General features: G+C 57.8%; 2 protein-coding genes across 2 annotated transcripts; one reads left to right on the top strand and one right to left on the bottom strand.

The window, feature by feature from the left end:
- Positions 1-497: 497 nt before the first annotated feature.
- On the bottom strand, positions 498-7398 carry DDX49 (DEAD-box helicase 49). The gene is made up of 13 exons (XM_060630711.3): positions 7236-7398; positions 6286-6409; positions 5222-5307; positions 5011-5132; positions 4494-4681; positions 4210-4350; positions 3394-3469; positions 3047-3123; positions 2789-2886; positions 2080-2154; positions 1255-1343; positions 1102-1173; positions 498-1014 (listed from the first exon to the last, which is right to left on the bottom strand). The coding sequence occupies exons 1-13, from the start codon at positions 7348-7350 to the stop codon at positions 826-828; spliced, it is 1452 nt and encodes a 483-aa protein (XP_060486694.1). The 5' UTR covers positions 7351-7398; the 3' UTR covers positions 498-825.
- Positions 7399-7689: 291 nt separating this feature from the next.
- COPE (coat protein complex I subunit epsilon) lies at positions 7690-23269 on the top strand. Its single transcript, XM_060630715.2, has 10 exons — positions 7690-7862; positions 13023-13085; positions 14237-14337; positions 16668-16820; positions 18102-18155; positions 18593-18674; positions 19570-19725; positions 21762-21830; positions 22860-22934; positions 23070-23269. The coding sequence occupies exons 1-10, from the start codon at positions 7737-7739 to the stop codon at positions 23115-23117; spliced, it is 927 nt and encodes a 308-aa protein (XP_060486698.1). The 5' UTR covers positions 7690-7736; the 3' UTR covers positions 23118-23269.
- Positions 23270-23570: the final 301 nt, after the last annotated feature.

The following is a 23570-nucleotide window of genomic DNA, read 5'->3' as shown; positions in this document are numbered from 1 at the left end:
TGCCCAGGCCACACAGCCAGGAGCCTGGCTCTGCCCAGCATAGCTGTCCCTACCTACCCCGGGCTCAACTCACGTCTGGACCGGTTTGCCCTTAGGTGGCCCTTGGTTAAGCACCACCCCCCCCTTTACTCTGGCTAGAAACCCCAAATCCCACCAGGTGAGCAGATAGAGAAGCTCCTAGAACATGGTAGTGTTCACTACACATGGGAGTCATTTCACTGAACCTGACGGCTGTGTTTGGAGAGGGGTGCCATTGGTGTGCCCATTTTCCAGATGAGGGAAGTGAGGTTCAGAGAGGGCTTCTCAAACCCAGGGTCACCTGGCCAGAATGGCCAGCACTGCAGTTCAAAGCTTTGGGCCTGGCCCGATGGGAATGGAGAACTGGGGCTGTGGTGGGGGCGACATGATGTTCTAGGGGACTTGGGAAGCACCAGCAGCTGAACCCTCCTCCCCTGCCCCCACTCCCACAGAGTCGGATGGGGAAGTGGAGAGACCCATTTATTTAGTGACTCGTACAACCAACACATCTTGGCTTCGGGGCCCCATGGCAATCCCCACCCCCTGCCGAGGTGACCCTGAAGCCGGGTCACCGTGTGTGGAGTTGAGCTCAACTTTGTAGCTGGTATTCTTTCCTCCTCTGCAGCCTGGCTCTTGGCAGAGGCTCTGAGAAGGGGCCGCAGGGCGGGAAGAGCCGTGCAGTGCACCACGTGGATGTCCGTGGGTTCCAACGACAGGGACAGAGCAGGTCCGGGGGAGGAGAGGACCCCTCTGACCCTTGGTTCCATGAAGGAATCCCAGGCTGGCCAGGCGGGGGCCACACAGGACTCAGGACTGGTCCTGGGTGGGTGCTGGGGCCGAGTGGCCTTCAGGGGGGGCCCTGGGCGGACGCCCCCTGCGGCCCGGCCCGCCACCCTTCTGCCGCTGCAGCACCCGCTCCACCTTCTCCTTGAAGCGCCGGTTCTTCTGCTTGATCTTGGCCAGCTCAGCCTTCCGTTTGGCCTCCAGGTCGGGGTCCTGGCATGGGGAACACCGGGAGGTGGCTGAGCTGGGCAATCGGCCTCCTGGGAACCCTCCCCCTCCCCCTGCCAGCTCAGCCCTCACCTTCCCCTCCAGGATCAGCTGCTTCCGCTTGTTGATCTCCTTCTTTTCATCAAAGTTGGCCGCCTCCAGTTTCTGGCGGGTGGGAAGGAGAGGCCGTCACGGGGGCCCTTGTCTCGAAGGGCGCCCCTGGGCCCCAAGGCCTCCGATACTCACAATCTCACACTCCCTCCGCACCACATTGACCTGCGTAAGGATCTGCAGCACCTTGGCCTCCTCCACCGAGAACTCCTCCAGCTTCTTCTCTGTAGGGGCGGGAGAGGGCAGACATGACAGGGGGAAGGATTCTGGCTTTGGAGTGAGCTCCTCATGCAGGGGGGCATGCAAGACTAGGTCACGTCAGATAAGGGTCAGGCGAGCAGGAGTGGGGATTGTAGACTAAAGGAAGATCAGCAGACTGTTCTTTTTTGTTGTCAGCAGCATTAGGAATTTGACTGGAAGTATTTTCTTTAAAAACACTGTCCTTTAGGAGTGCCTGCCTGGCTGGCTCGGTCAGAAGAGTGTGCGACTCCTGATCTTGGGGGTCCTGAGTTTGAGCCTCACGTTGGGTGTAGATGTGACTTAAACACTGTCCTCTAAAGGGCAGAGATTTCTGAGTTTTAGGACAGTCTGTGCAGTGATTATAGATTTCTTGGTCTGGGCTACAAATTAAATCGTCCCGGTGGGGGAAGGGAAGAGGGGTGGTGTTAAACACATCCAGACCCTGTGCCTGGGGCCTCCGACTCATCCACAGCGACCATCCATGCACCCCAGTCTGAGAAACCTAAGTCCCTTCCCACCGGATGTGGCTTTCAGCTGCTGAGGACCACTGTGGGAAGCTTCTGTTTTGATAACTGGGCTAAAAGCCTTCATTTGGGATTGCATCGGAAGGAAAGTGCAGTTTAAGCCTGCTCACGTGAGCAGCTTAGCAGGTGTCTGAGGGGGTGAGTGGGCATCTTGCCCAGAGGCACCCGCCTCCCCCACTCCCATGCCTCTACTCACTGATCTGCTCCTCGATGGCATGTACCAGGTGGATGTCATACTGCGTCACCAGTGTGATGGCCTGTCCTTGCCGCCCTGCAAGGACGTGCCATAGTTACCTGCTGCATGCTAGGGGCCAACAAAGACAAGTTTGGCCACTAGGCAGCTCAGGGCTCCTCTTGATGGGAACAGAGTTAAGAACTTGGTGAGCTGGTGAGGGCAAGTCCATCCCAGAGACAGCAGGAGAGGCAGCTCTCCTGTCAGGCTGGCTTTACACGGGGGCCGGTGATATGGCCGACTTCCCTCTGGGGCGTGGCTACCAGGGAGTTATGTCGGCAATAAGCCTCGACGGGCCTTGGCCCAGATCTGTGCACGCTAGTTTCTCTATTCCTCATTTCTGTGAGGGTGACTGGTGCTGGAACAGCACTGACAGCTGATGAGGCCCGTGACCTTTGGAGTAGCATTCGTGTTACCTGTCGTTTGAGGAGGAAGTGGGCGCAGAGAGCTGATATGACCTGCCCAGGACCACAGGGCAGGGGAGAATCTCGTAAGCCAGAGCACTCCCTGCCTTTGCTTTTGAAAGGATGATTCCTCCAACTTTTAAGCACTGCCTCTCACCTGCGGGCTATATCCCCATATCTTCTCCCACCAGCCCGTGACTTTGGTTTCTTATGGTGTGGGCAGGTTGGAAGGACAGTTGTCCAAGGGCCACCCCGCCCCGTCCACTTACCTGCACGGGCTGTCCGCCCGACGCGGTGTATATAGATCTTCGGGAGCCCGGGGGTGTTGTGGTTGATAACCACTTGCACTGTGGGAATGTCCAGGCCCCTGTCCACACGTGGAAACCAAGATGGGGACTCACCCAAGGTCACACAGCTGTGAAGTTGGGGCTGCCCCAGTACTTGCCCAAGGTCAGCCCTCTCTCTGGTCCCTCTGTGGGGGTGTCACTGGGCCTGCACATGGGAAGGAAGACCCTGGGGCCACTCACCGGGAGGCCACGTCTGTTGCAATCAGGATCCTATAGATGCTGGACTTGAATTTGGCCAGGGCAGCAAAGCGTTCTTTCTGGTGCCAAGTTGGGGAGAGAACTGGGGGTCAGGCAGCATCTCAGCAAGCGTTTGAGGACTTACTGTGTGAGGCCTGGGACAGGGTGGAGTCTAGGACAGTCCCACCCTCAGAGGGCTCACCCATGAGAAGGCCACACCGAGGCAAAAGGGTGGCAGGAAGTATTCCAGGCAGAAGGAAGAGCCTGGGCAAAGGCCCTGAGGCTGGGACGAGTCTCCAGGGCAAGGCTGGGGGTGGGGTGGGGGTCTCAGGGGCGGCCTGATCCCACACCTGTTTCATCATGGAATGCAGAGCCACGGTGGGGAAGTTGAATTTACGCAGCATCATGCACAGGATCTGGCAGGTCCTGGTGGGAAAGACACACTGTCAGCCCCTGCAGAGCCAGGGCCTCGGGAAGGCACTCTTGCCCCGGCACCCCCAAGACCACAAGTAGGTGACCCTGCACGGCTGGTAAAAGAGAAGCAGGGGTGAGGGGTATCCTGCCTGCTGACGTCCTCTCTGCCGACCCCTTCCCTGGCCTAAACCAATGAGAGCCAGCCCTACATCCAGACTTCTCTGGTAGCCAATACATTCTTGGAGGGCAGCAGCCAATTAGGAGGTCTCCTCGATGTGATGTAGACTGCGTGATCTACTCTGGCTCATGCTTGAATAGCCTACAGCCTCCTGACAATCTCCCCAGGAGCTTCAAAGGATTCTGAAGGCCTCTGTGACTGTAGAGAGGACAGCCCTGGGTACTGGAGCTGATATGCCAGGCCTTAGTGACACCCCTAGACACAGAGAAGAGGCTGCTCCAAGGCCTTCCTGGCTGCTGCAGGGGTTTTCCGGGGAGGGCCAGAGGCCCCTAGACATTTTGGTTAAGAGCAGGTCTGAGAAGCCCTAAATCCCGGCTCCACCTTCACGAGGGGAGATCTCGGCAAACCGCTTGACCTCTCTGGGCCTCCTTGAGCAAATCCTCTGAAATCTCTGGTCTGAGCAGAGGCCCTGGAGTGCCAAGACGGGCTGTGTGCCTCATACCTCTCGGGCCTTCAGAAAGAGCTATGGGAGGAGATCTGGGGGGAGGAGAGGGGCAGACCTGCCCATGCTCACTTGCACGTGTTGGTGAAGATGATGATGGACCAGTCCTCGTGCTCATCCTGGAAGTTCTGAATCAGGTGGACCAGATAGGCATCCTTGACCTTCTCAGGCACCAACAGGTAGCGCTGGTCCAGCTGTTCCACCGTACGCACCCTGGGGATGGGCGGACTCAGTTTCCCCTACTGCCGAATGGAGCCAATGCCCCACACCATCCGTGGGCAATAACCTCTGCTGAGTGTGACCCCCAACCCTATGCCTTGCCTGCCCTGCCCCCTGGAACCTGGCTGTGGACTCACGGGGCCTGAGCCTCCCAGAAGAAGGGCTGGTTGGTGGCCAGACCCTGAAGCTCTCTGAGCGTGTCAGTCAGTGTGGCGCTGAAGAGCAGCGTCTGTCTGCGAGTGGGCACGGCTGCCAGGATGGTCTCCAGGTCCGCAGTGAAGTCAGTGCAGCCCTGTTCCAACAGCCGGTCGGCCTCATCCATCACCTGCAGCACAGGCGGCGGGGGGCAGGGCGTAGTGGATCTGGGGTGAGGGCACCGGCCAGGGCCTGATCACGTGCCCAGCCTGGCCTGCCTCCCGCACGCCTCCTGCCCAGCCTTGGACGGGGGCCCTGAAACATTCTCCCTCCGGTTCTCAGACATCTGCACCCTCAACCATCTCAGCTCCTCAGAGAGGCCCTGTCCCCAGCCACCCTGGCTAGTCCCCTTCTTGTTGATCCCTCAGCTGTCCTAATCACCCCTTTCCTAATGCTCTACTGGATGGCCTGTGAGACACACGTCCTAAAAGGATGAATCAGTGCCCCAGACCGACTCACCAGGAAGCAGATCTTCTTTATGCTGAAAGTGTTGGAGCTACGGAGGTGGTCGGCCAGGCGCCCTGGTGTGGCGATGACCACATGTGGCTTCCGGGACAGCTCTAGGGCCTGGGCCACCATGTCTGCAGGTGGAATATGAGAGGTGGGTCTGGGTAGGGGGGTCTGAGGCGGCAGGGGTCCCCTACCCAGAGCCTCCCTGGGCCCCCTGTACCCATGCCGCCGACAATGATGCAGTCTTTCAGGCCCAAAGGCTTCCCCAGGACCCGGAACTGCTCTGCAATCTGGTAGGCCAGCTCCCTGTGGATGTGAAGGGGCCAGGCTGGGTTAGATGGGGGTTCTGTGCCTGCTTCCCATTCCCATGTGTACGTCTCAGACCTCCCAACTGGCCCTCCCCTGCTCACACACCCACCATAGCTCCCAGTGCCCTTGGGATAAAGGCTCGGAAACTGTACACTGGAACCCTGTTGTGGACCCTGCCCTCTCACCAAGCTGAGACCCACAACACCCCCATGGCCCTTCTCCCTCCAGTCCCACCCAAACTGGCCTGTCCTCTTCAGCAGTGGCCTCGACACCACAATCACCAAAGCCTGAAACCTAAGCGTCAGTCCCCTCTTCCCTGGGACTGGTCAATGTCCAAGTCCCCTCCTCTCTACCCCATCTCTGCCCGGGCCTCTCCCTGGCCCACGTGCCTACTTCCTATCCTCCATCTTGCCCTGTTCTGCTCACATACCCATAGAACTGATTCTAACTCTCTTCCTGGCATTCTGGGCTTGTCTCAAGTTGTCTCTCACAGGCCAACTTGCTCCCTGCCTCTCTCACACCTCTGCACAAATGCATTATAGCAGTTCCCTCTGCCTATAGAATATCCTTCCCCAAACTTGTCCCTTTAAGACACCCCATGAATGAAGTCTTCCTCCACTGTCCCTTCCCCGGGCCACACCCTCACAGCATGCAGTGCCTACCTCTCCTACAGACTGTTACAGGACTTACCAAGTCAGCTTCCATATTTGTTGGCCCAAGAACAGGATTGTTCTTGTGTGTACATCCTAGGCTATAAGACTATTGATAGCTCCTGTCCAGCCACTTGCTGTGAGACAAGCCCTGTACTCAGCAGTCTTCACACGTTATCCTTGTTAATTCTGTACCTCCCGTGAGAGGCGGGCATGATTTCTGTCTCCATTTTAAACACAGGGAAAGCACGCTAAAAGAGGTAAAGGTGCTGGTCCAAGAGAACACAGATGGTTAACTCACCCAGGAAGCCTGTGGGGTGCTCACCTGGTGGGTGTCAGGACAAGGCAGAAGATGCCATAGGGATCCTCAGACAGCTTCTGCAAGATGGGCAGGACAAATGCTGCTGTCTTGCCACTGCCTGTCTTGGCACAGCCCAAGCAGTCTCGACCTGGGTGGAGAGCGAACTGGCATTAACACACCCCAGGTGTAGACAAATGTTCGATCGGGCAGAGTTTGCAATAGCCAATGTTTAATGAGCAGTTACCATGTGCCCATACTGGCCCATGCCATTTACATCCTAGGCATCCTGACAAATCCTAGGACGGTGAGACTATTACTGTTCCCATTGAATAGAAAGGGAAAACGAGTCTCAGAAATGTGCCCAGGACACACAGCCAGTGAGCAGCAGGCTGGACTGGAATCTACATCCACCTGACCTAAGATGCCACGATCTCATTTTAACCCCCTCACAGAGCGTCTGAGTTTGGGGAAACCTGAATGCCCTCATCCAATTTGCATCCTAAGGTCCCCTACTTATTCCTTCATTTTTGTTTATTTAATCCCTCCACTCGTCACTTCCTAAGGTTTCCTAAGGGCATCTCTTTAATGGCAAACTGGGTTGGGCCATTAGAGTGGGGAGTAGAGTATTCACTGGACCAGAGTTCTGCATTTACTGGCAATCTTGACAACCTCAGAGTCCATTTGTAAAACTTAGATGGTAGCGCAACCAAATTTTCCCAGCAGTATCGATTCATCCTGTGCTCTGAGGTCACGAAAGTTTCTGAGATTACATCACTTGTGTATGGGCACACAGGGAGTGAACTGTGCAGCCCGAACGCCAACACCGTCCAGTCTACCTTTGGGATCCAAGCTCGCCGGTAACGTCCAAGCTTATCCCTCCACTCGCGGAACTGGCGCGAGCAAAGGCTGCGAGAAGGAAAGGGAGCCGATAGGAGTGGGGAGGTTTCCTGGGGAAGAGGTGGGGCCACACTTACCCTCCAGGATGGCGGGGATGCAGCCGAGCTGTACAGGCGTGGGTTGCTTCAAACCCAGCTGCCGACATTGTTCCACGAGCCACGATGACAGCCCCAGCGAAGCGAAGCCGGCCATCCTCCCCGCCAGCTCCGAGTGAACCACTCGCGTGAGCTGCGCTTTCCGGCGCGAACCGATGACGTCACGGAAACCTTATAGCTTATTGGATAGTCTGCCGCGTGGTCCCACCCCCTCTAGCTCACTCTGCCATTCCCAGCCTCGACCACATGCTTACTATGTTTCCCCGATTCCCATTGGCTCGTGCGATCAAGTCAAACTACAATTCCCGAGATGCCCTGCGGATCGCAGGTGCGACTCCCGTCCTTTAACCCCCGTTTAAGTCTCCCATTGGCTCATTTCCAGGCCGGAACGAGTAAACTCCATTTCCCAGAGTGCTTTGCAGCGAATCCCTGCTTCCGTCCGACGTGTCCCTCCGGAAGGGGAACGACTGGGACCACAGGGATATGGCGCCTCCGGCTCCGGTCTCGGCCTCTGGCGGCTCCGGGGAAGTGGACGAGCTGTTCGACGTGAAGAATGCCTTCTACATTGGCAGCTACCAGCAGTGCATTAACGAGGCTCAGCGGGTGAAGGTGCGGCCGCTTGGAGGCGAGGGGAAGGTGGCGGCGAAAGCTGCTTCCTGGTGGCCACTGGTCGCGCCCTGATTTTAAAAATCTTCCTTCTTCTCGCGGCATCCCCCCCCCCCCCCCCCGCCACGTATCTCTTCAGAGCGCTGTGAGGAATTACTCTTTTCTTATGACAAAACTCAAAGCCGTGACAGTTTGTGATACTTCTCACTCCGAGAGCTTGCTCTGCGCCATGGAAGGCATTTGAGTAAGGGAGGCGTTTGTACTACTGTAATAACAATAATAGTAGTAGTAATTTTCATTTGGGGAGGGCCCACGTGTGCCACCATACCCTCGTTACTCGTGAAGCAGGGACTGTTGTTTGTTGTCATTCTGGAAGGCTAGCACCGCCGCTCGAGAGAGAAATGTTTGCCCCGACTTTGCCTGCCCCACCAGCCTGGTTATATCTCCCCGTACTTGCCCATTCATTCTTTCATTCCTCATTGAGCTTCCCAATGGGTCAAGGCGGTGTATTCGTCCTGGGCTCAAAGCAGTGACAAAACTCCGAGGTCTCTTGGAAAGCTCAGGCTCCCAAGGGGGACAGTGACGGAGCAAATAAACAAGAAGTCAGGGGGTGGTGTGATGGATAGTGATGGGAATGAGGTTGGCCTTTTGAGAGCTAGAAAATAGCCTTGTCAGGCAGGGCCCAGCCTGACAGGTCCTTTAGCAGGAACTTTTAGGGAGGGACACGGACGTTACAGACACTTTGAGAGTGAACCGTTGGCGAATCTTTAAGAGCAGTGAACTTGACAGGGTCATGCCTGCCCTCATGGTTGTTAACCTTAAAAAGAAAACTCATCTATCTTACCAGCAAAATGAGTTTATTGGGGATTAAGGGAGGATTGCAATTTGGGACATGTAACCTATGGCAAAACCTTAGGCATGTCCAGAGATCAAAGGAGAGGACTGCTTTTTCACAGAGGAAAAGGGGGAGTTGAGAGGGGCTGTTATAAACAGAAAATCCTTTGGAGTAAACTGGGAGCTTGAAGTGTAGTGGCTTTTCATTGCCTGAGTTGTGACAGTCTCTTCTTGGCAAGGCAGTTACCCCGGGAGGAGATCTTTTGTTCTCCTGTGGGGGTACTAAAGTGTAGTCTTCTTGGGGGGAATCATGGTACCTCTCTTTTGCTGGGGTCTGCTTTTGACTTGGAATGTCAGGGCTTGAGAGCGCCCCCTTCTGGCCTCGTGGTTCTATTTTCAACGGAGTCTTTTTTTTTTTTTTTAACTTGTACATGGCCTAGTGTTCCAAAGAGATTAAACAAGTAAAGAAGTGAGTGAATATGTAATAACAGCTTGAGCGCTTAGGGGGGCAAGGTGAGGTAGAGAGTGCTGAGCGAAGGGCGCCTGGCTGACTCAGTCAGAAGAACATGCAACTCTTGATCTCAGGGTTCTGAGTTCAAGCCCCACGTTGGGTGTAGAGATGATTTACAAATATATATATAAACTTAAAAAATCCCTACATACACCTCTCTTAAAAAAAAAAAAAACAACAGTGCTGAGTTGGAAAATGGTGGGGAGGAGGCTGCTCCAGGTGGGAGTGGTCCGGTAAGCCCCTGGTGGCCTGTCAGCCTCACTGCCTGTCATTTGAACCTGAGACTTAACCTTGAGAAGCATCTAACCCCCTAAATTGCGGCAAAGGTGCTGAGGCAGAGGTGAGTGCCGTGTAGCCAAAGCATAAAAGGCCGGTGTAGCAGAAGTGGGGTGAGCGAGGGGGAGGATGGAGAATGAAGTGGGCAGGGGGACAGGAAGGGCCTTGGGAGCCACAGTTGGGGTTTGGATTTTATTCTGAAGGTGTGGGAGGCCTTTGGCGCACCAAGCAAAGGGATGGCAGAGCTCTTCGCTGAGGCCGCCAGAGGCTCGGGAGGAATTTGGACTTTGAAGGAGGGAAGGCTTCCTTTCTCCTGCTTCCGACCGTTGACCTCTGACGGTATACCTTGGTTTCCTTGACATTCATCTGTATAACGGGGATGACGCCTGAAATGGGCTTCAGGAAGCTGTTACATTTGAAATAACACTTGTTTGATTATATCCATTTTTTGATGTTGCCATGATGAATGGCCACAAAGGCTGGCGACAAAACAAATGCATTATCTCTCGGTTGGTTTCTGCAGGTGGGAAGTTCTCCGTGGCTTGCACCAGGCTAAAATCAAGGTGTTGGCCAGGCTCTGTCTTTTCTGGAGGTCCTAGGGGAGCATATGCTTTCAGACTCATTCAGGTTGCTAGCTCTGAGCCCCGGGGTCAGCCTTAGTTCACAGAGGCTCCTCTCCAGTCCTCAACCTTGCATGTGGTCTCTCCACGTCAGAACCAGCCACAGAATCCTTCTCACACTTGGGCTCGCTTGGATTTCTCCTGCTGCTGCATTATTTGTGTCTATTCTCTGCTATTAAAGTTTTTGCCATTAAGATTCTGTGATTAGGCTGGGCCCTCCCCCATAACCCGGCATACTCTTCCCATTTTAGGGTCCATAACCTTTGCGAGGTCCCTTTTGTGACATGGAAGCTGTTCACAGATTCCAGGGCCTGGTATGGACTTCGCTGGGCCGGGGCCGGGGCCGGGGGGTGGGGGTGTCCCTTATTCGACTCACCACCACAGTTGTGTGCCCGCCTCCTTGCTGGGTAGCATAGACGGTAAGAAGACTGAGACAGACCCGTGCTCAGCCTCCGGCCCTGTTAGGACTCTCTGCAGCCAGGGCTGAGTCGCTGTACCTCTCTGCGCCTGTTTCCCTGTCTGTCCAATGGGAACGATGACACCTGCCTCACTAGGGTCACTGTGAAATTCAGTGTCACGCTCATGCTCTGCTGTCTGGCTCCTCTCGTGCGTCTGTTCTGCTTACGTCACAGCAATACGTTCTTTTGAGTCTTCTCCTGTCATAAGGTGCAAACTTTCCGTCGCTGCTGAAAGGGAGGACCAGTGTGACCTACTGTACTAAGGGAATGACTGAAAACAAGAAGTGACGGTCACTGCGGGTGGAGGCAGGCCGCAGCCCAGCCTCTGAGCCAGGGAGCCGCTTCCTTTTTGGGGATGTGGGAAACGCGCACTGGCCCGAAACTATGACATTCTCCCTGATGCATCCAGAATGGGAATACTGTCCCCACTGGGCCATTTGATGTGGTCCATGGGCCACCTAAACCCTCTTGGGCAGCCTATGCTGAGTTGAACGGTATCCCCCAAAAGATATGTTCACCCAGAACCTGTGAATGTGACTCATTTGGGAAAAAGATCATTGCAGATATAATTCCATGAAGGATCTCTAGATGAGATCATCTGGGATTTAGGATAAGCCTTTGATGGGAGCATGTTCCTGCTGACACCTTGACTTTGAACTTCTAGCCTCCAGGACCTTGAGAGAATAATTGTGTTATTTCAGACCACCCAGTTTATGGCAGCTCATTACAGTGACCCCAAGCTCTGCCAGCTCTGAGGTGGCCCCAGGCAGAACACGTGGTGGTCACTGCCCTTATAGATGTAGTGATTAGATGTAGTGCTGTGTCGCCATTAAGACTTTCCCTTATCTGTCAGACATTCCTTTTGTTTGTTTGTTCGTTCGTTTGTTTTAATAAAGCTTATTTGTGTTTGAGAGAGAGAGAGCAGGGGAGGAACAGAGAGAGGGGGAGAGAAAGATCCCACGCAGGCTGTGTGCCATTACCACAGAGCCCAACGCAGGGCTCGGACCCACGAACTGTGAGATCGTGACCTGAGCTGAAATTGAGAGTTGGACACTTAACCGGCTGAGCCACCCAGGTGCCCCGTCAGACATTTTTTTTTTTATTTTTTATTTTTGTTAATGTTTATTTTTGAGAGACAGAGACAGAGCATGAGCGGGGGAAGGGCAGAGAGAAAGGGAGACACAGAATCTGAAGCAGGCTCCCGGCTCTGAGCCGTCAGCAACAGAGCCCGACGCGGGGCTCAAACCCACGAACCCGTGAGATCATGACCTGAACCGAGGTCTGATGCTTAACCAGCTGAGCCACCCAGGTGCTCCTCTGTCAGACATTTCTTAAGTGCCTGCAAGATAATAGGTACTGCCCAGGTGTTGGGGACAGAGCAGTGAAGACAGCCTCAAGAAGCTGAAGGTCCAGTGTGACCATACTGACAGTAGCCCCCACCCCATCACTGGCCCCCCGATGGCACTCATCCTCAGGCCTGGCTATACCTCTGAGCCGTCTGGGAGTGGTGAGCGGCCACTCGAGCTGGCCATCACTGGTGGGTATGGGCCTCCTGGCTTTGTTCTCAGGTCATTCTGATGAGCTATCCCCAAGCAGGAAACGGCTGAGAAGCATTTGTTCAGAAAGATGCCATTTTTGTTTCTTTAGACCTGGAGGTCTGCCCAGCCCTCAGCACACGGCTTCTGCCCAAGTCCTTTGAGCCTTCTTCTTTTCCTGGCTCTGGTCAGCCTCCCTATAACTTCGTCGCCTGGCTGGGGACACAGTCCCAGAGTGACCACTGTGTGATGTCACCTCCCCAGCTCTGCGGTAGTGGGGCTGAGGGCATGGCCCAGGCTGGACACAGATGTCACTGCACCAGGACAGCCCAGCTGAGCTCTCCTAGAGAGGCCCTCTGAGTGAAGCAAACCTTTGTTTCTTCTCTTTTGCGTGTTTAAAGAGGGTTTTGGGACAAAAACAAGACAGGAACATGCCCCATAGAAATATTTGCTACAAAAAAATAAAGTCCCCTTTGCTCATCTCCTGGGTCTCATCAGTTCTGCAGAATCACCCATCCACCTCTGGATGGGAACCCTCGTGGGCCTGTTTTCTCTACTTTTACAAACCCAGGCACTAGGGCCTTTCCCCCCAACATCTTGGACCACGTGTACCATCGAGCAACTTCTGTCTCGATCTGCTGCACCCTGGGGGCCCCTGTCGGTATGAGTGGCCATGTGTCCTGCGGTTAAAGGTGTGGGCTCCACCCTGGCCCCTTGCTGTGCAGCGGGAGTGGGTGCTCCACTTTCCCTCACCTGGACGAACAGGGGTGAGGATTGAGCCCCTTCCTGGGGTGGTGGTGGTGTGGGACAAGATCAGGGCTGGGACTCAGGCCTGGAATCCACTGGAGACGCTGCCTGCTCTTGGCCTCTACTGAAGACCTGTCTGGCACTCAACTCCCAAGTGTCCTGACCTGCCTCTGTTTCCTCAGCCATCAAGCCCAGGGAGAGACGTGGAAAGGGATGTCTTTCTGTACAGAGCATACCTTGCACAGGTGAGCTCAGGCTGTGACCTCCGGTGTCCCTGGGACAGGAGAGGAACAGAGTACTGGGGGGAGGGGGGGTGTGTGGCAGACAGAGGATGGCAGGGGCAGTTGCTGTGGCCTCCACAAGTAGGTGGCCATTTCCCAAGGTTATAGGCTCACCAGGCCGGGGGGCCAGTGTAGTGATGTCTCCCTTTTCTTTCTTTTTTTTTTTTTTTCTGTTACATAATCAGATTTCATTTGTTCGGTACAGCTTCGGGTTTGCAGAATAATCAAGTAGATAGTAAAGAGAATCCCACATGCCCGCCCTCACCCCAAGGCCCACAGGCAGCCAGCTTCCCTTGTCCCTTGCCCCCCCCCCCCCCCCCCCCCCCGCCTTGGATTGTGGCACATGGCTTCACAGCTGCCTCTACCTCACATCAGGCCTTCAGTGGTTTCCTGGTTCTGTTCATATCTTTCCCTCTGTGGAGTGTTCTGGAGCCTGATGGGACCTCTGCCCTCCTGTTGGCCAAGACCCCCCCTACCCCCTGACCTTGAGGGTGAACAGTGTGTGGCCCCCAGCAGAGGGGCTGCCCCGGTGTACCTTGGAATCTCCCTGGGATGTATACCTGCATTTAAAAAAAAAAACAAAAAAAAAAAGAATATTTCTACGTGGACGCAAAAACATTAAAACTACCTGGAAAGGAGTGTGGTGAAAAATGGACCCCTGACTCCAGTTCCCCTCCCAGCAGTGACCACCACCACCAGTTCTGAGTGTCAGCAGGGAGAGGTTTATGTCCCAGTTTACAGAAGTGCATGCCCAGACCCCCTGCCCCTGGGCGACGCGTTTCCCGCCCCCTGCCCAGAGCTGGCAGGGCCCTCACCTTGTCACCTCAGCACCAGGGGCTAGACAGTGAGCAGCCGGGGTCTTCGGCTAGAGTGGTGGGCATTGTGGCCTGACAGGTGACAAGTGACATTGTATTGGCTCCAAGCAGGTGCTGTAGCAGGGCCAGCACCTGGTAGGCTAAGGGGTCCCTGGGGGTGGTGGGTGCTGGTTCCAGGCGTTGGGGCTCTGCCAGGGCGATGCTAGAGCCCTGAAAAGCTCTCATGTGTTCCTGGGGACTGAGGTGTAGACCCCGCAGGGAGAGCGGGCCAAGCTGATGGTGTGCTTGTCTTCACTGCAGAGGAAGTACGGTGTGGTCCTAGACGAGATCAAGCCCTCCTCAGCCCCCGAGCTCCAGGCCGTGCGCATGTTCGCTGAGTACCTGGCCAACGACAGCCAGAGGTGAGGACGGGGTGGGGGGCTGGGGGGGCGTCTCTCCCCACCTGCTCACCTCCCTGAACCTCAGTGAAAGCACATTCCTACCCCGCTTGGGCATTTGCCTGAGCCATTCCGTCTGCTGCTGGCAGGATGCTTGCCCAGGTGCTTGGGTCTGCCCCTGCCTCGGCTCTGCAGGGGGGAGCCGTGTGGCCCCGCCTCTCCCTTGCGTGGAGCACCAGCATGACCCGGCAGGCTCCGCGGCTCCTCTGCACTTCCGTTCCCCACCCCCCCAGGAATGGTTGGTTTTGAGGCCCCCTCGGATCGGGAAGGTAAAGTGCTCCCCAGGGGGAGCCTGAGATAGGGCAGCAGCCTAGCCCATGACATGGAGACGCTCTGCTCTGTGGGTCTTCCCCTGCCCCATTGCCCGGCCCCGAGACCACCACCACCCTGGAGCATCCCGCATAGCGGCAAGGAGCTTCAGAGAAGGGCCTTTCCCAACCTCTGCCCGAGGGAACTTCTTAGCCAGGACCTGATTATGACCTTGTTGATGACCATGCTACTCTCATAGGCCCGAGTCTTTGGGTCCCCAGCATGGGGGAGACCATCTGCTGTGACCCCCCACCACTGCTCTTACAGAAGACAGCGTTCTGTGTCCCGTGTTCTGATTGGGCTCCTTCGCCCTTGAAGCGTGAGGCTCAGGGGGATTTACTTGTCGGCAGTGACCGCTGAATGGGGGCCCCCAGGTTCTGACCCCCAGAACCCGTGAATGGAGCATCATGGGAAATGAGTTCTTTGCAAATAGAACTAGTCAAGGATCTTGAGAGCATCCTGGGTATGGGGTGGACCCTGAATCCAGGGACTGGTGTCCTCGTAAGAGACTGGAGACAAGATGGAGAAGATACAGAGGAGAAGGCCATGTGAAGATGGAGGTAGAATCGGGCTGACACAGAAGCCAAGGGATGCCAAGGACGGTGGGGCAGCCAGCTGCAGCCAGGAGAGAGGCCCGGGGTGGATTTGCCCTCAGAGGCCTCAGAGGGAACCGTCCCTGCCCACACTTTGGCTGTCGGACTTCTTCCTTCCAGAACTGTGAGAGTCCGTCTCTGTTGTCTTCATCCCCCCGGCTTGTGGTGCTTTGTGACGGCAGCCCCAGGACAGCAAGACAGGCGGCTCCCTGAGGCTATCGTGTCTCCCTCCGCACCTCATGAGCCGGGATGACAGGCGCCATTCTCCTTTCAGAAGAGGAGGGGACTCTGGGACCCTGTCGGAGCAGGGCCTCAGGAAGACAGAGTGGTTCAGGCTGTGTCCATCCTGGCAGCGCAAACTGCTGCCCCTTAGCCCAGCAAGCAGGCTGTGGAGAAAGCACCAGAACCTGTAGGTTAACAATGGTTTGTCAGGGTAACAGCGTCAGGACACTGACGTCACAGTAACAGCACGCAGCATGTCTCCTCTCGGTGCCACAAACCAGGCAGGAAACTTCACGCGGTGGCCTCGAGGGCTCCACACCAACTCTGTGTCGCACCCTGTATGCGGTTCAGGTGTGCAGAGCGGGACACAGTCTCTGATTTGAAGTCATTTGTCTGTCGGGCACCTGGCATGTCACCATCTCCAGGGGCCCTCAGACACAGATCCTTGACCAGTAGCCCCCCCGTGGCCCGCGTGACACGCACACATTTGCGGAGATCCCGTGGACCCTGGACAGCAGCTTTTGTCCGACAGCGACTCGGGGCCTGGCCCTTGCTTCCCTTCTCTTGTCCACTGCTCAGCGTCCTTTTGAAACGAGGGGTCTTGACTGTTTTCTGTAGGCAGATCATGGCTCGGGTGTCCTGTGGCCTGTGGGGGAACTGGCTGATCCTCGGCTAAGCCTTGACCCCAGCCCGGCCCCCAGTCCGGCATGTTGCCCACCTGCCAAGTGCAGCCGGCCTCACCGAGGAGGCAGCGACGTCACTGGTGTGAGATTCGTCTGTGTCGCTTCCAGTCTCCATGCAGCCACCTCTGGCGAGTCAGCCTGCCCCTCCACATCCAGGGGTGGTGTGGACACTACAGCCCCCCAACTCTGAGGGCCAGGAGAGCCGTAGGCTTTGGCGGTCATTTGTGCTGCCTTGTGGACATGGCCCGTCCTGCAGCACGTCCCCTCACCAGGCCTGAAACCACCCAGCCTCGGTTTCTGTGTGAGGGTGAGAAGTGCCTTGTGGGAAGGCGGTGAAGCTGGCACCCAGTGGGGCTCGCCAGAGACATTTGCAGCTCTTGTGTTCCCCTGGGGGCCTGACTCCGCCTCTCTGGACCTGTCTGCTCCTGCGGGGGCTGAGGCTGCTGCCCACCCCTGCCTGCAGGCCCTAAACAGCCTTGTGTCATAGGGACTCGATTGTTGCCGAGCTGGACCGGGAGATGAGCAGGAGCGTGGATGTGACCAACACCACCTTCTTGCTGATGGCCGCCTCCATCTACTTCCATGACCAGAACCCGGATGCAGCCCTGCGTGCCCTGCACCAGGGGGACAGCCTGGAGTGGTGAGTGTCCACCCTGTCCCCGGGAGAAGGCCTGGAGGCCTGAGCGGCCCCTCCGGGCTCCAGGCGACTCGAGGCCTTGTTGGCGTTGTCATGGGAACGGTGGGGGGCTGCTCTGAGAGACTGGTGGGGCCCAGGCTTCCCATTCAGGCAGCAGCTCCTGTTCTCGGTCCAGGAGACACTCCTTTCTGCACGACTGGACTGCTGTTCCCAAGGACACGGCTCCTGGGACTGGAAACCCTCTGTCCCCGATGGCAGAGTAGAAAGCACCTTTGTTTCTGCCTGTGGTTTCTATACCCCCACCCCCACATGAAGCCTTTGTGTTCTTGGGCCCTGGGCCCTGGCCTTTCCTTGCCCTCCCCAGGTTCCCCCAGGCCCTCCCCTGAGGCTGGCCCACCGTTCGGGGCACTCTAGGGCTGGGGTGCTGAAGCCCCTTGCAGCACGCAGCCGCCCCCCCCACCCCCCCGCCCCGGGGGTGACTCTGGGCCAGCATCGCGTCCAGGCTGCTGTGTCCAGGGCTCTGGCCCAGAGGGAGCAACAACCGTCCTCTGTAAACTCTGCTGCCTGCTGTCCCTCTGTTGGTTGGTCCCCACACATTCATTTTGTATCTGTTTACATCCCCCGTCAGTCCAGAAAGGGATTCACGGCGGCTTAGAAGTAGGTCTGGCGCACGGCCTACAAGGCAGCGGACTCTGCAGAGTTCCTCAGACTCCTGCAGAGGCTGAGCTGGGTGTTGGGTCACGAGCTGGTGGGAAAAGGTGGGAACAAGTGTCTACGTAGGTCATCAGTGGGCACAGCTGTCAGGCAGAGGGAAGCCGTGGGTGCGGGAACGGAGGGGGTAAGAGCCGCCCCCCCTGCAGCACCTTTGTGACCGAACTCACGCCCTGCTCTGGGGGCCGACCCTGCGCTTGGCTGCTCAGCTTGCTCTCTGGGCTCCTGGCATCTGGCAGTTGTCAGTGTCGCCTTTACACCAGGAGTGGGGTGCGGACATGGCGTCTAGCCTCAGGATAGTCAGAGCCGGACACCTTGGGACCCGGCGAGAGCTCCCGCCCCGAGCGGACTCAGTGGTGAAATGTGGGAGCCAGGGCCCCAGGAAGCGGTGAGAGGCTTGGCCCAGCGTGCAGTGTCTGGGTCTGAGTCCGGTTCTGCCCGGCGTCGCCCTCTGCGAGGCAGGGCCGGTGGCCTGAGCTCTCCTAGGAATGTTCCTGGAGGTGCCGCCCCCACGGAGTGAGCCCCGCAGTAGCGTGGCAAGGGTGCCCCCTGACTGCCCGCTGTGTCCCGCAGCATGGCCATGACCGTGCAGATCCTGCTGAAGCTGGACCGCCTGGACCTCGCCCGGTAAGCCTCTGTTTGGCCCCACCTGGGGCTCTTAGGGCTGTCTGAGCAGCGGGCCAGGCCACATCGGGACCCCGTGCTCTCGAGAAGCCAGGCCTCCGCCTGCTGGGGAAGCTTAGCATGGGGACCCTCCCTGCGCCCTTCCCGAGGCCCAGAGTATTAGTGCTGTGATCACTTCTCCTAGTACTTAATTCTAGTCCATTGTGGTGATGCACTGACATCTACTTGCCCACCCCTGCAGGATGTTGCCTGGGACGAGGGGTGGTGCCGTCCGTGCCTCAGTTTCCTTATGTGACGTGGGAAGTGGGATCTGCAGAGTTGGGGTGGGCTTCACAAGTACGCGGTGGGGGCTGTCGGGCCAGAGCCGGGAGCCAGCACCAGTGTGTGCCTCACGAGCAAGCGGTGCGGGGGGCTCCCTCCCACCCTTCCTGTGTCCCCAGGAAGGAGCTGAAGAAAATGCAGGACCAGGACGAGGATGCTACCCTCACCCAGCTGGCTACGGCATGGGTCAATCTGGCTGTGGTGAGCCCCTGGGCCGTGCTGGAGGGTTGGGGGGAGCATCAGAGAGCTGGGAGGTATCCCCTGCCTGCAGTGCTGGCCGCTCCCGTGGGGAGAATGCCGGTGTGGGGTTCTGCGGACACATCGGATCTCTGCTTCCTTTGGAGCCAGGGCCCATCCCCCAGGAGAGCCCCCCACCCCTTGCACATTTCATTTCCCACTTTGTTCATCCCAACCCCATTCCCGGCTCCTCCTAGCTGAGTGGCTTAGCCAGAGCCAGAGCGGATGAGCTGGGAGGCTCTGGAACCAGACCTGGTGTACTGACTGGGCCACCCTGGCAGTGTGGCCTCCTCATGGGGCCGACCCGGGGCTTGGCTCCTGCTCAGCTTGCTCTCCGGGCTTTTGGCATTGGGCAGTTGCCAATGTCCCCCTCCTACCTTCTCCTCCACCCAGCCCCTCCCTCCCTCCCGCATGTCTGCCCCCATCTCTTGGCAATGGCCTCTTTTCGGGCTTTTGGCGCTGGGCTTCCTTTCTCTGAGCCATTTTTTTACGGGTTTCTTAAAACGTGTTCCCCATCCTTGTGCGCCTGCACTGCCCTTGGGGGCCTGAGGCCTCACCCAGGCCGCTTTCCAACATGTGTCCAGTTCAGTAGGGTGAACCCTGCCCACTCTTTGTGCCAGCTTGGTGGTGTTTCCACAAGCACATCTTGGTCTCGGGCTCCCCCACGAAAGTGCTGCTGCGTCTTTCACAGGCAGACAGAACCTGAGTGGTTGGGGTCAGGACTGCCGGCGACAGAGAGGGGCCGCCCGTACCGGGATCACCTCGGCAAAGTGCTGGCATCCTGCTCCAGGAGGGAGCGGGCAGCGGTAGGGCCGGGAGGCAAGGTGACGCGTCAGTGGTGTTGGAACTGTCCCTGCAGGGTGGTGACAAGCTGCAGGATGCCTACTACATCTTCCAGGAGATGGCTGACAAGTGCTCATCCACCCTGCTGCTGCTCAACGGGCAGGCGGCCTGCCACATGGCCCAGGGCCGCTGGGAGGCCGCCGAAGGCGTGCTGCAGGAGGCATTGGATAAGGTACATCGGGCCCAGCCCACACCCCGGCTCCTGGTGCGGGCGGCGCGGGGCTCGGGCTTTCGGAGGCACACTGGGCAGAGGGAGACCCCGGGGGCCTGTGCTGTGTTCACGTTGGATTGTATTTTAATGCCAGGTCAGCTAAAAATTGGGATCGCAACTGAAAACGTTGATTCTCTTTTCTCGCGGAAATGCGAGGGATCCCATCAGCTTGGGCTTCCGCTGGCTTGAGCGGAGCAAACGTTCTCTCTGTCACCTTGACTACCTGGTCTGGGGGCCTCGACGTGATTGTCACCTGAGCCTGTACTTGAAAGAGACACCTGCCGTTTATCACCAAGGGGAGAGCAGGCCGCAGACTGGGAGACGTTGCCTGGCCTGTCCTTGTCTAGAAGAGGGACCAAGGGCACTGTCCTCTCAGGGTAGCCCCAGCTGTCTTCTCCCAACCAGTATCGGAGGTCGTGTGTTATTTTTATGATCAGTAGAAACATCAATTTTTTTTTCCATTTTTGGAAAACATTTTTTTTTTAATTAAAAAATTTGTTCATGTTTATTTTTGAGAGGGAGACAGAGTGTGAGTAGAGAGAGGGAGACACAGGAGCTGTCAGCCCAGAGCCCAAGGCGGGGCTCGAACTCACAAACCGTGAGATCATGACCTGAGCTGAAGTCGGCCGCTCAACCGACTGAGCCACCCAGGCGCCCCTGGAAAACATTTCTTGATATAACGAGAAATGGACACCGGTAGGAGGCCTTCTCTCCTTTATCTCTGGGAGGAGCTGAGTTGCCATCAGAAGGCTGTGTGCAGATCAGGGATGGGCGTCAGGTGCTCCTCGGCCCGCACACGCGGAGCTCCCGGCCCCGCCCCCTGCCCTGTGCCTGCGCGGGTCCCCACGCCTCCTTGACAGGGTCTGACTATAGCTGGACTTCTGTATGCAGTTAGGGCTAGTCAGGAAGGCCTGGCCTGGTGGGGCGTCTCTGCCCCAAAGGAGAGGGCAGTAGGGTCCCCAGTCAAATGGCGCCCATCTGTCCTCATTCTCTGAGACACCAGCTGGGCTGGCTTGCTGCCCCATGGCCCTGACCCCCTGACGGCCATAGGTCTTCCATGGCATCGCTCATCCCTGTGCCTGTGGGCCACCCCATGCTTCTGACCGTTTTCCCCATTCCTTTTGGAATGTTGCTCCTGTGAGCTCGTGTTGTCGTCCCCCATTAGAGCAGCGAGGCGCCTAAGGCCGGGAGAAGGGGAGTTTCCCCAAAGAAGGGCAGCCACGGAGTGGAGCCCGGTCTGTGCGGGAGGCTGGGGTCCTCGAGCCCACAGCTGTGTGTCCGAGTTGCCGTGTCTCTGCTCCATGTGCCCCTCAGGGCTCCCTGCGGCATCCCTGCCTCAGAGCCACCAGGGGCTCCGTCTGGGGTTCCTGGCCAAGGGGGTCCTGGGCCAGTTCCCAGGGTTCCCTCTGCCTTGGGGCCCAGCGTGGGCGGGTGGGGTGAGGTCAGCCGCTTGGATGTTCTGGTAATTTTCCAGGCAGCTTCTTGCCGAGGCCCCCGGAGAGCAGGAGGCACGGGTGGGGTCTGCCCCGGGTCTTAGACCTCATTTTTACAGCAAGAGGGACAGCTTGGCTCTGAGGGTGTGGACACTGTCTTGGCCTGGGCTCTGTCACTTTGAGATTGGTATGGTAAACACACTCGTTCCACAAGCAATAAGCCGCGGGGCTCTGTCCCATCCTGGTCTGCAAGATGAGACAGCAGGCGCAGAGGGGAAGCCACTGTTTCAGGGAGGTGGGGAGGGGCTGGGGCTCCCTCACAACCGCGCTGCCTCCTAGGCAGAAAGGAGGGCCTCGAGGTCACTGCCTTGCAGGGTGGCCAGTGGGCGCACTTTGGGTCTTGCACCACCCCCTGCCCCGCCTCTGAGGGTGTGACCTCGTGTGGGTCGCGTCTTCTCCCTGGGACAGTGGAAGGCATCCTTCTGCCTCATATGGGGCCGGGCCGGCTGAGTTGGAGGCCTGGGGGAGCTGACCCTGCTCGCCTGGTGTCCCCCATGTTTGCAGGACAGTGGCCACCCGGAGACACTGATCAACCTCATCGTCCTGTCGCAGCACCTGGGCAAGCCCCCTGAGGTAGGACCTTCCGGGGCAGGGGATGTTTTCTGGCCCCCGCGGTGACATCCTGAAGTGAGCGGGGCTCTGTGATGTGGCCCCCGCTCCAGATGAAGCTCGGGATCTCGGGCAGAAACCCATTCCTTTGGAGGGGGTCACTTGCCATCAGCCTGAGGGGCCCTGGGAAGTTGGTGGTGCACCCCTAGGGTCGTACCTTGGCCAAGGTTATAGGCCGCTGCTCCCATGGGCCCTACAAACTAGTGGGCTGTGGCTCAGAGGGTGAGCCGAGCTGGGACCCCCACCTGTGCCACCTCTGGGTCGGGGGGTGGGCAAAAGAACAGAGGAAAGGGGCTCAGGGGAACAATCCCTGGGAGCCCACCTTGTTGGAGGGCAGGGAGGGTGGGAGGACTGACTGGCCCAGTTGGCCAGGGGCCCTCCCAGGGTTTCCTGTCAGTCACCCATCCCTTGTGGAAGGGCCCCCAGAGCTAGGGCAGTGCAGCACAGACAGGACGACTCTCACTCACCCCAAAAATAGCATGGACTCCTGGTCTCGGGAAGACAGATGCCCCCGCCCTGTGCGGTCAGGGCTAGGCCCAGGGAGGTGGGGTGAGGCTGGGGGCAAGGGGTCTGCCTAGGGTCCAGGTTCCATTACCAAGATCTCTGGGGTTTCTCTGTACGGTGTGCCCAGAACAAACCCACCTCCCCTCCTAACCCTGTCCCGCCTGACCTGCCCTGTGCTCCTCCTGGCCCTCCGCCCTCTTCTGGGGCCTGGGTCCCTGGTCCCTTCCAGTCTCCTCACCCTGAACTCTGTGGCACATCCTCTGTGGGCTCTGTGCCAGGCGCTGGTCCAGGTGGTCCCCCCGCCCCCACCCCGCCCCTGATGGTCCTCTGTCAGCCTGATTTCAGGGTGGGTTGATAGAGGTAATGGGAGACCACAGCTCTTGCTTGGTGTCAGCTGGGAGGTCCCCACCCCGTCCCTCCCCTTGCCCTGTGTGTGAGAGCCACTTGGGGGGCCCCTAAGCATCTAACCCCGCCTCACCTCTCCTGCAGGTGACAAACCGCTACCTGTCCCAGCTGAAGGATGCACACAGGTCCCACCCTTTCATCAAGGAGTACCAGGCCAAGGTGAGCCCAAGCTGGCGGTGTGTCCCAGATCCCCAGACCCCTCAGGCTGGGCCAGGGAAGGCCCGTGACTGGGGTCCCAACTCATGTTCTCTCTGTTTCTCTTTCCGCGCCCATCATTTGCAATCCGCGTTGAAGGAGAATGACTTTGACCGGCTGGTGCTGCAGTACGCTCCCAGCGCCTGAGGCTGGCCCCAGACGCGGTTCCCGGGCCGTGGCACAGCGAGGCCAGGCATTGCACCCGCCCTGCTGGGCACCCATCCTCGTGTTCTCTCACGTTTTCTGGCCAGAAGCTTAGCCTGGCCCCATTTTGTCAATAAATGTCTCCACCACAGGTATACCCCCCCCGATCCATGTTTGCTCTGGCCACTTTGGGAGGGACATGTGGGAACCATGGCTCGAAAGGGACGGTCTTGGGCACTGTCACCCAGGGTTTTTCCTGGGGGGGGGAGCCGTGGAGACCAGGGTCTGCGAGCAGCAGGTGCACACCCCTTGAACAGCCACCCTATGATGCTGAGCTACAGGTGGCACAGCCGTGTCTCCCAAGCTCATTTGGCATCCAGGGAAACTGAGGTACAGGGTGGTCACAGCCATTACGAGGGGCATCTGGGCTCAAAACCAGTATCCCGGGGTCGTCTG

The sequence above is a fragment of the Panthera onca genome, chromosome A2 (genome assembly GCF_046562875.1).
Source record: "Panthera onca isolate mPanOnc1 chromosome A2, mPanOnc1 haplotype 2, whole genome shotgun sequence".
In the NCBI taxonomy this organism is placed as follows: domain Eukaryota; kingdom Metazoa; phylum Chordata; class Mammalia; order Carnivora; family Felidae; genus Panthera; species Panthera onca.
Note: the sequence above shows the minus strand (reverse complement) of the source record. Positions and strands in the feature narration are given on the sequence as shown.

Bases quoted from the DNA above. Each gene is read 5' to 3' on its own strand.
- COPE (XM_060630715.2), top strand. From the start codon at position 7,737: ATGGCGCCTCCGGCTCCGGTCTCGGCCTCTGGCGGCTCCGGGGAAGTG. The intron at 16,821-18,101 runs GTGAGTGTCCAC...TGTGTCCCGCAG, and splicing joins CAGGGGGACAGCCTGGAGTG to CATGGCCATGACCGTGCAGA. The intron at 19,726-21,761 runs GTACATCGGGCC...CCATGTTTGCAG, and splicing joins TGCAGGAGGCATTGGATAAG to GACAGTGGCCACCCGGAGAC.
- DDX49 (XM_060630711.3), bottom strand. From the start codon at position 7,350: ATGGCCGGCTTCGCTTCGCTGGGGCTGTCATCGTGGCTCGTGGAACAA. The intron at 4,682-5,010 runs GTGAGTCGGTCT...CCTGTGCTGCAG, and splicing joins TAAAGAAGATCTGCTTCCTG to GTGATGGATGAGGCCGACCG. The intron at 2,155-2,788 runs GTAAGTGGACGG...ACGTCCTTGCAG, and splicing joins CGGGCGGACAGCCCGTGCAG to GGCGGCAAGGACAGGCCATC.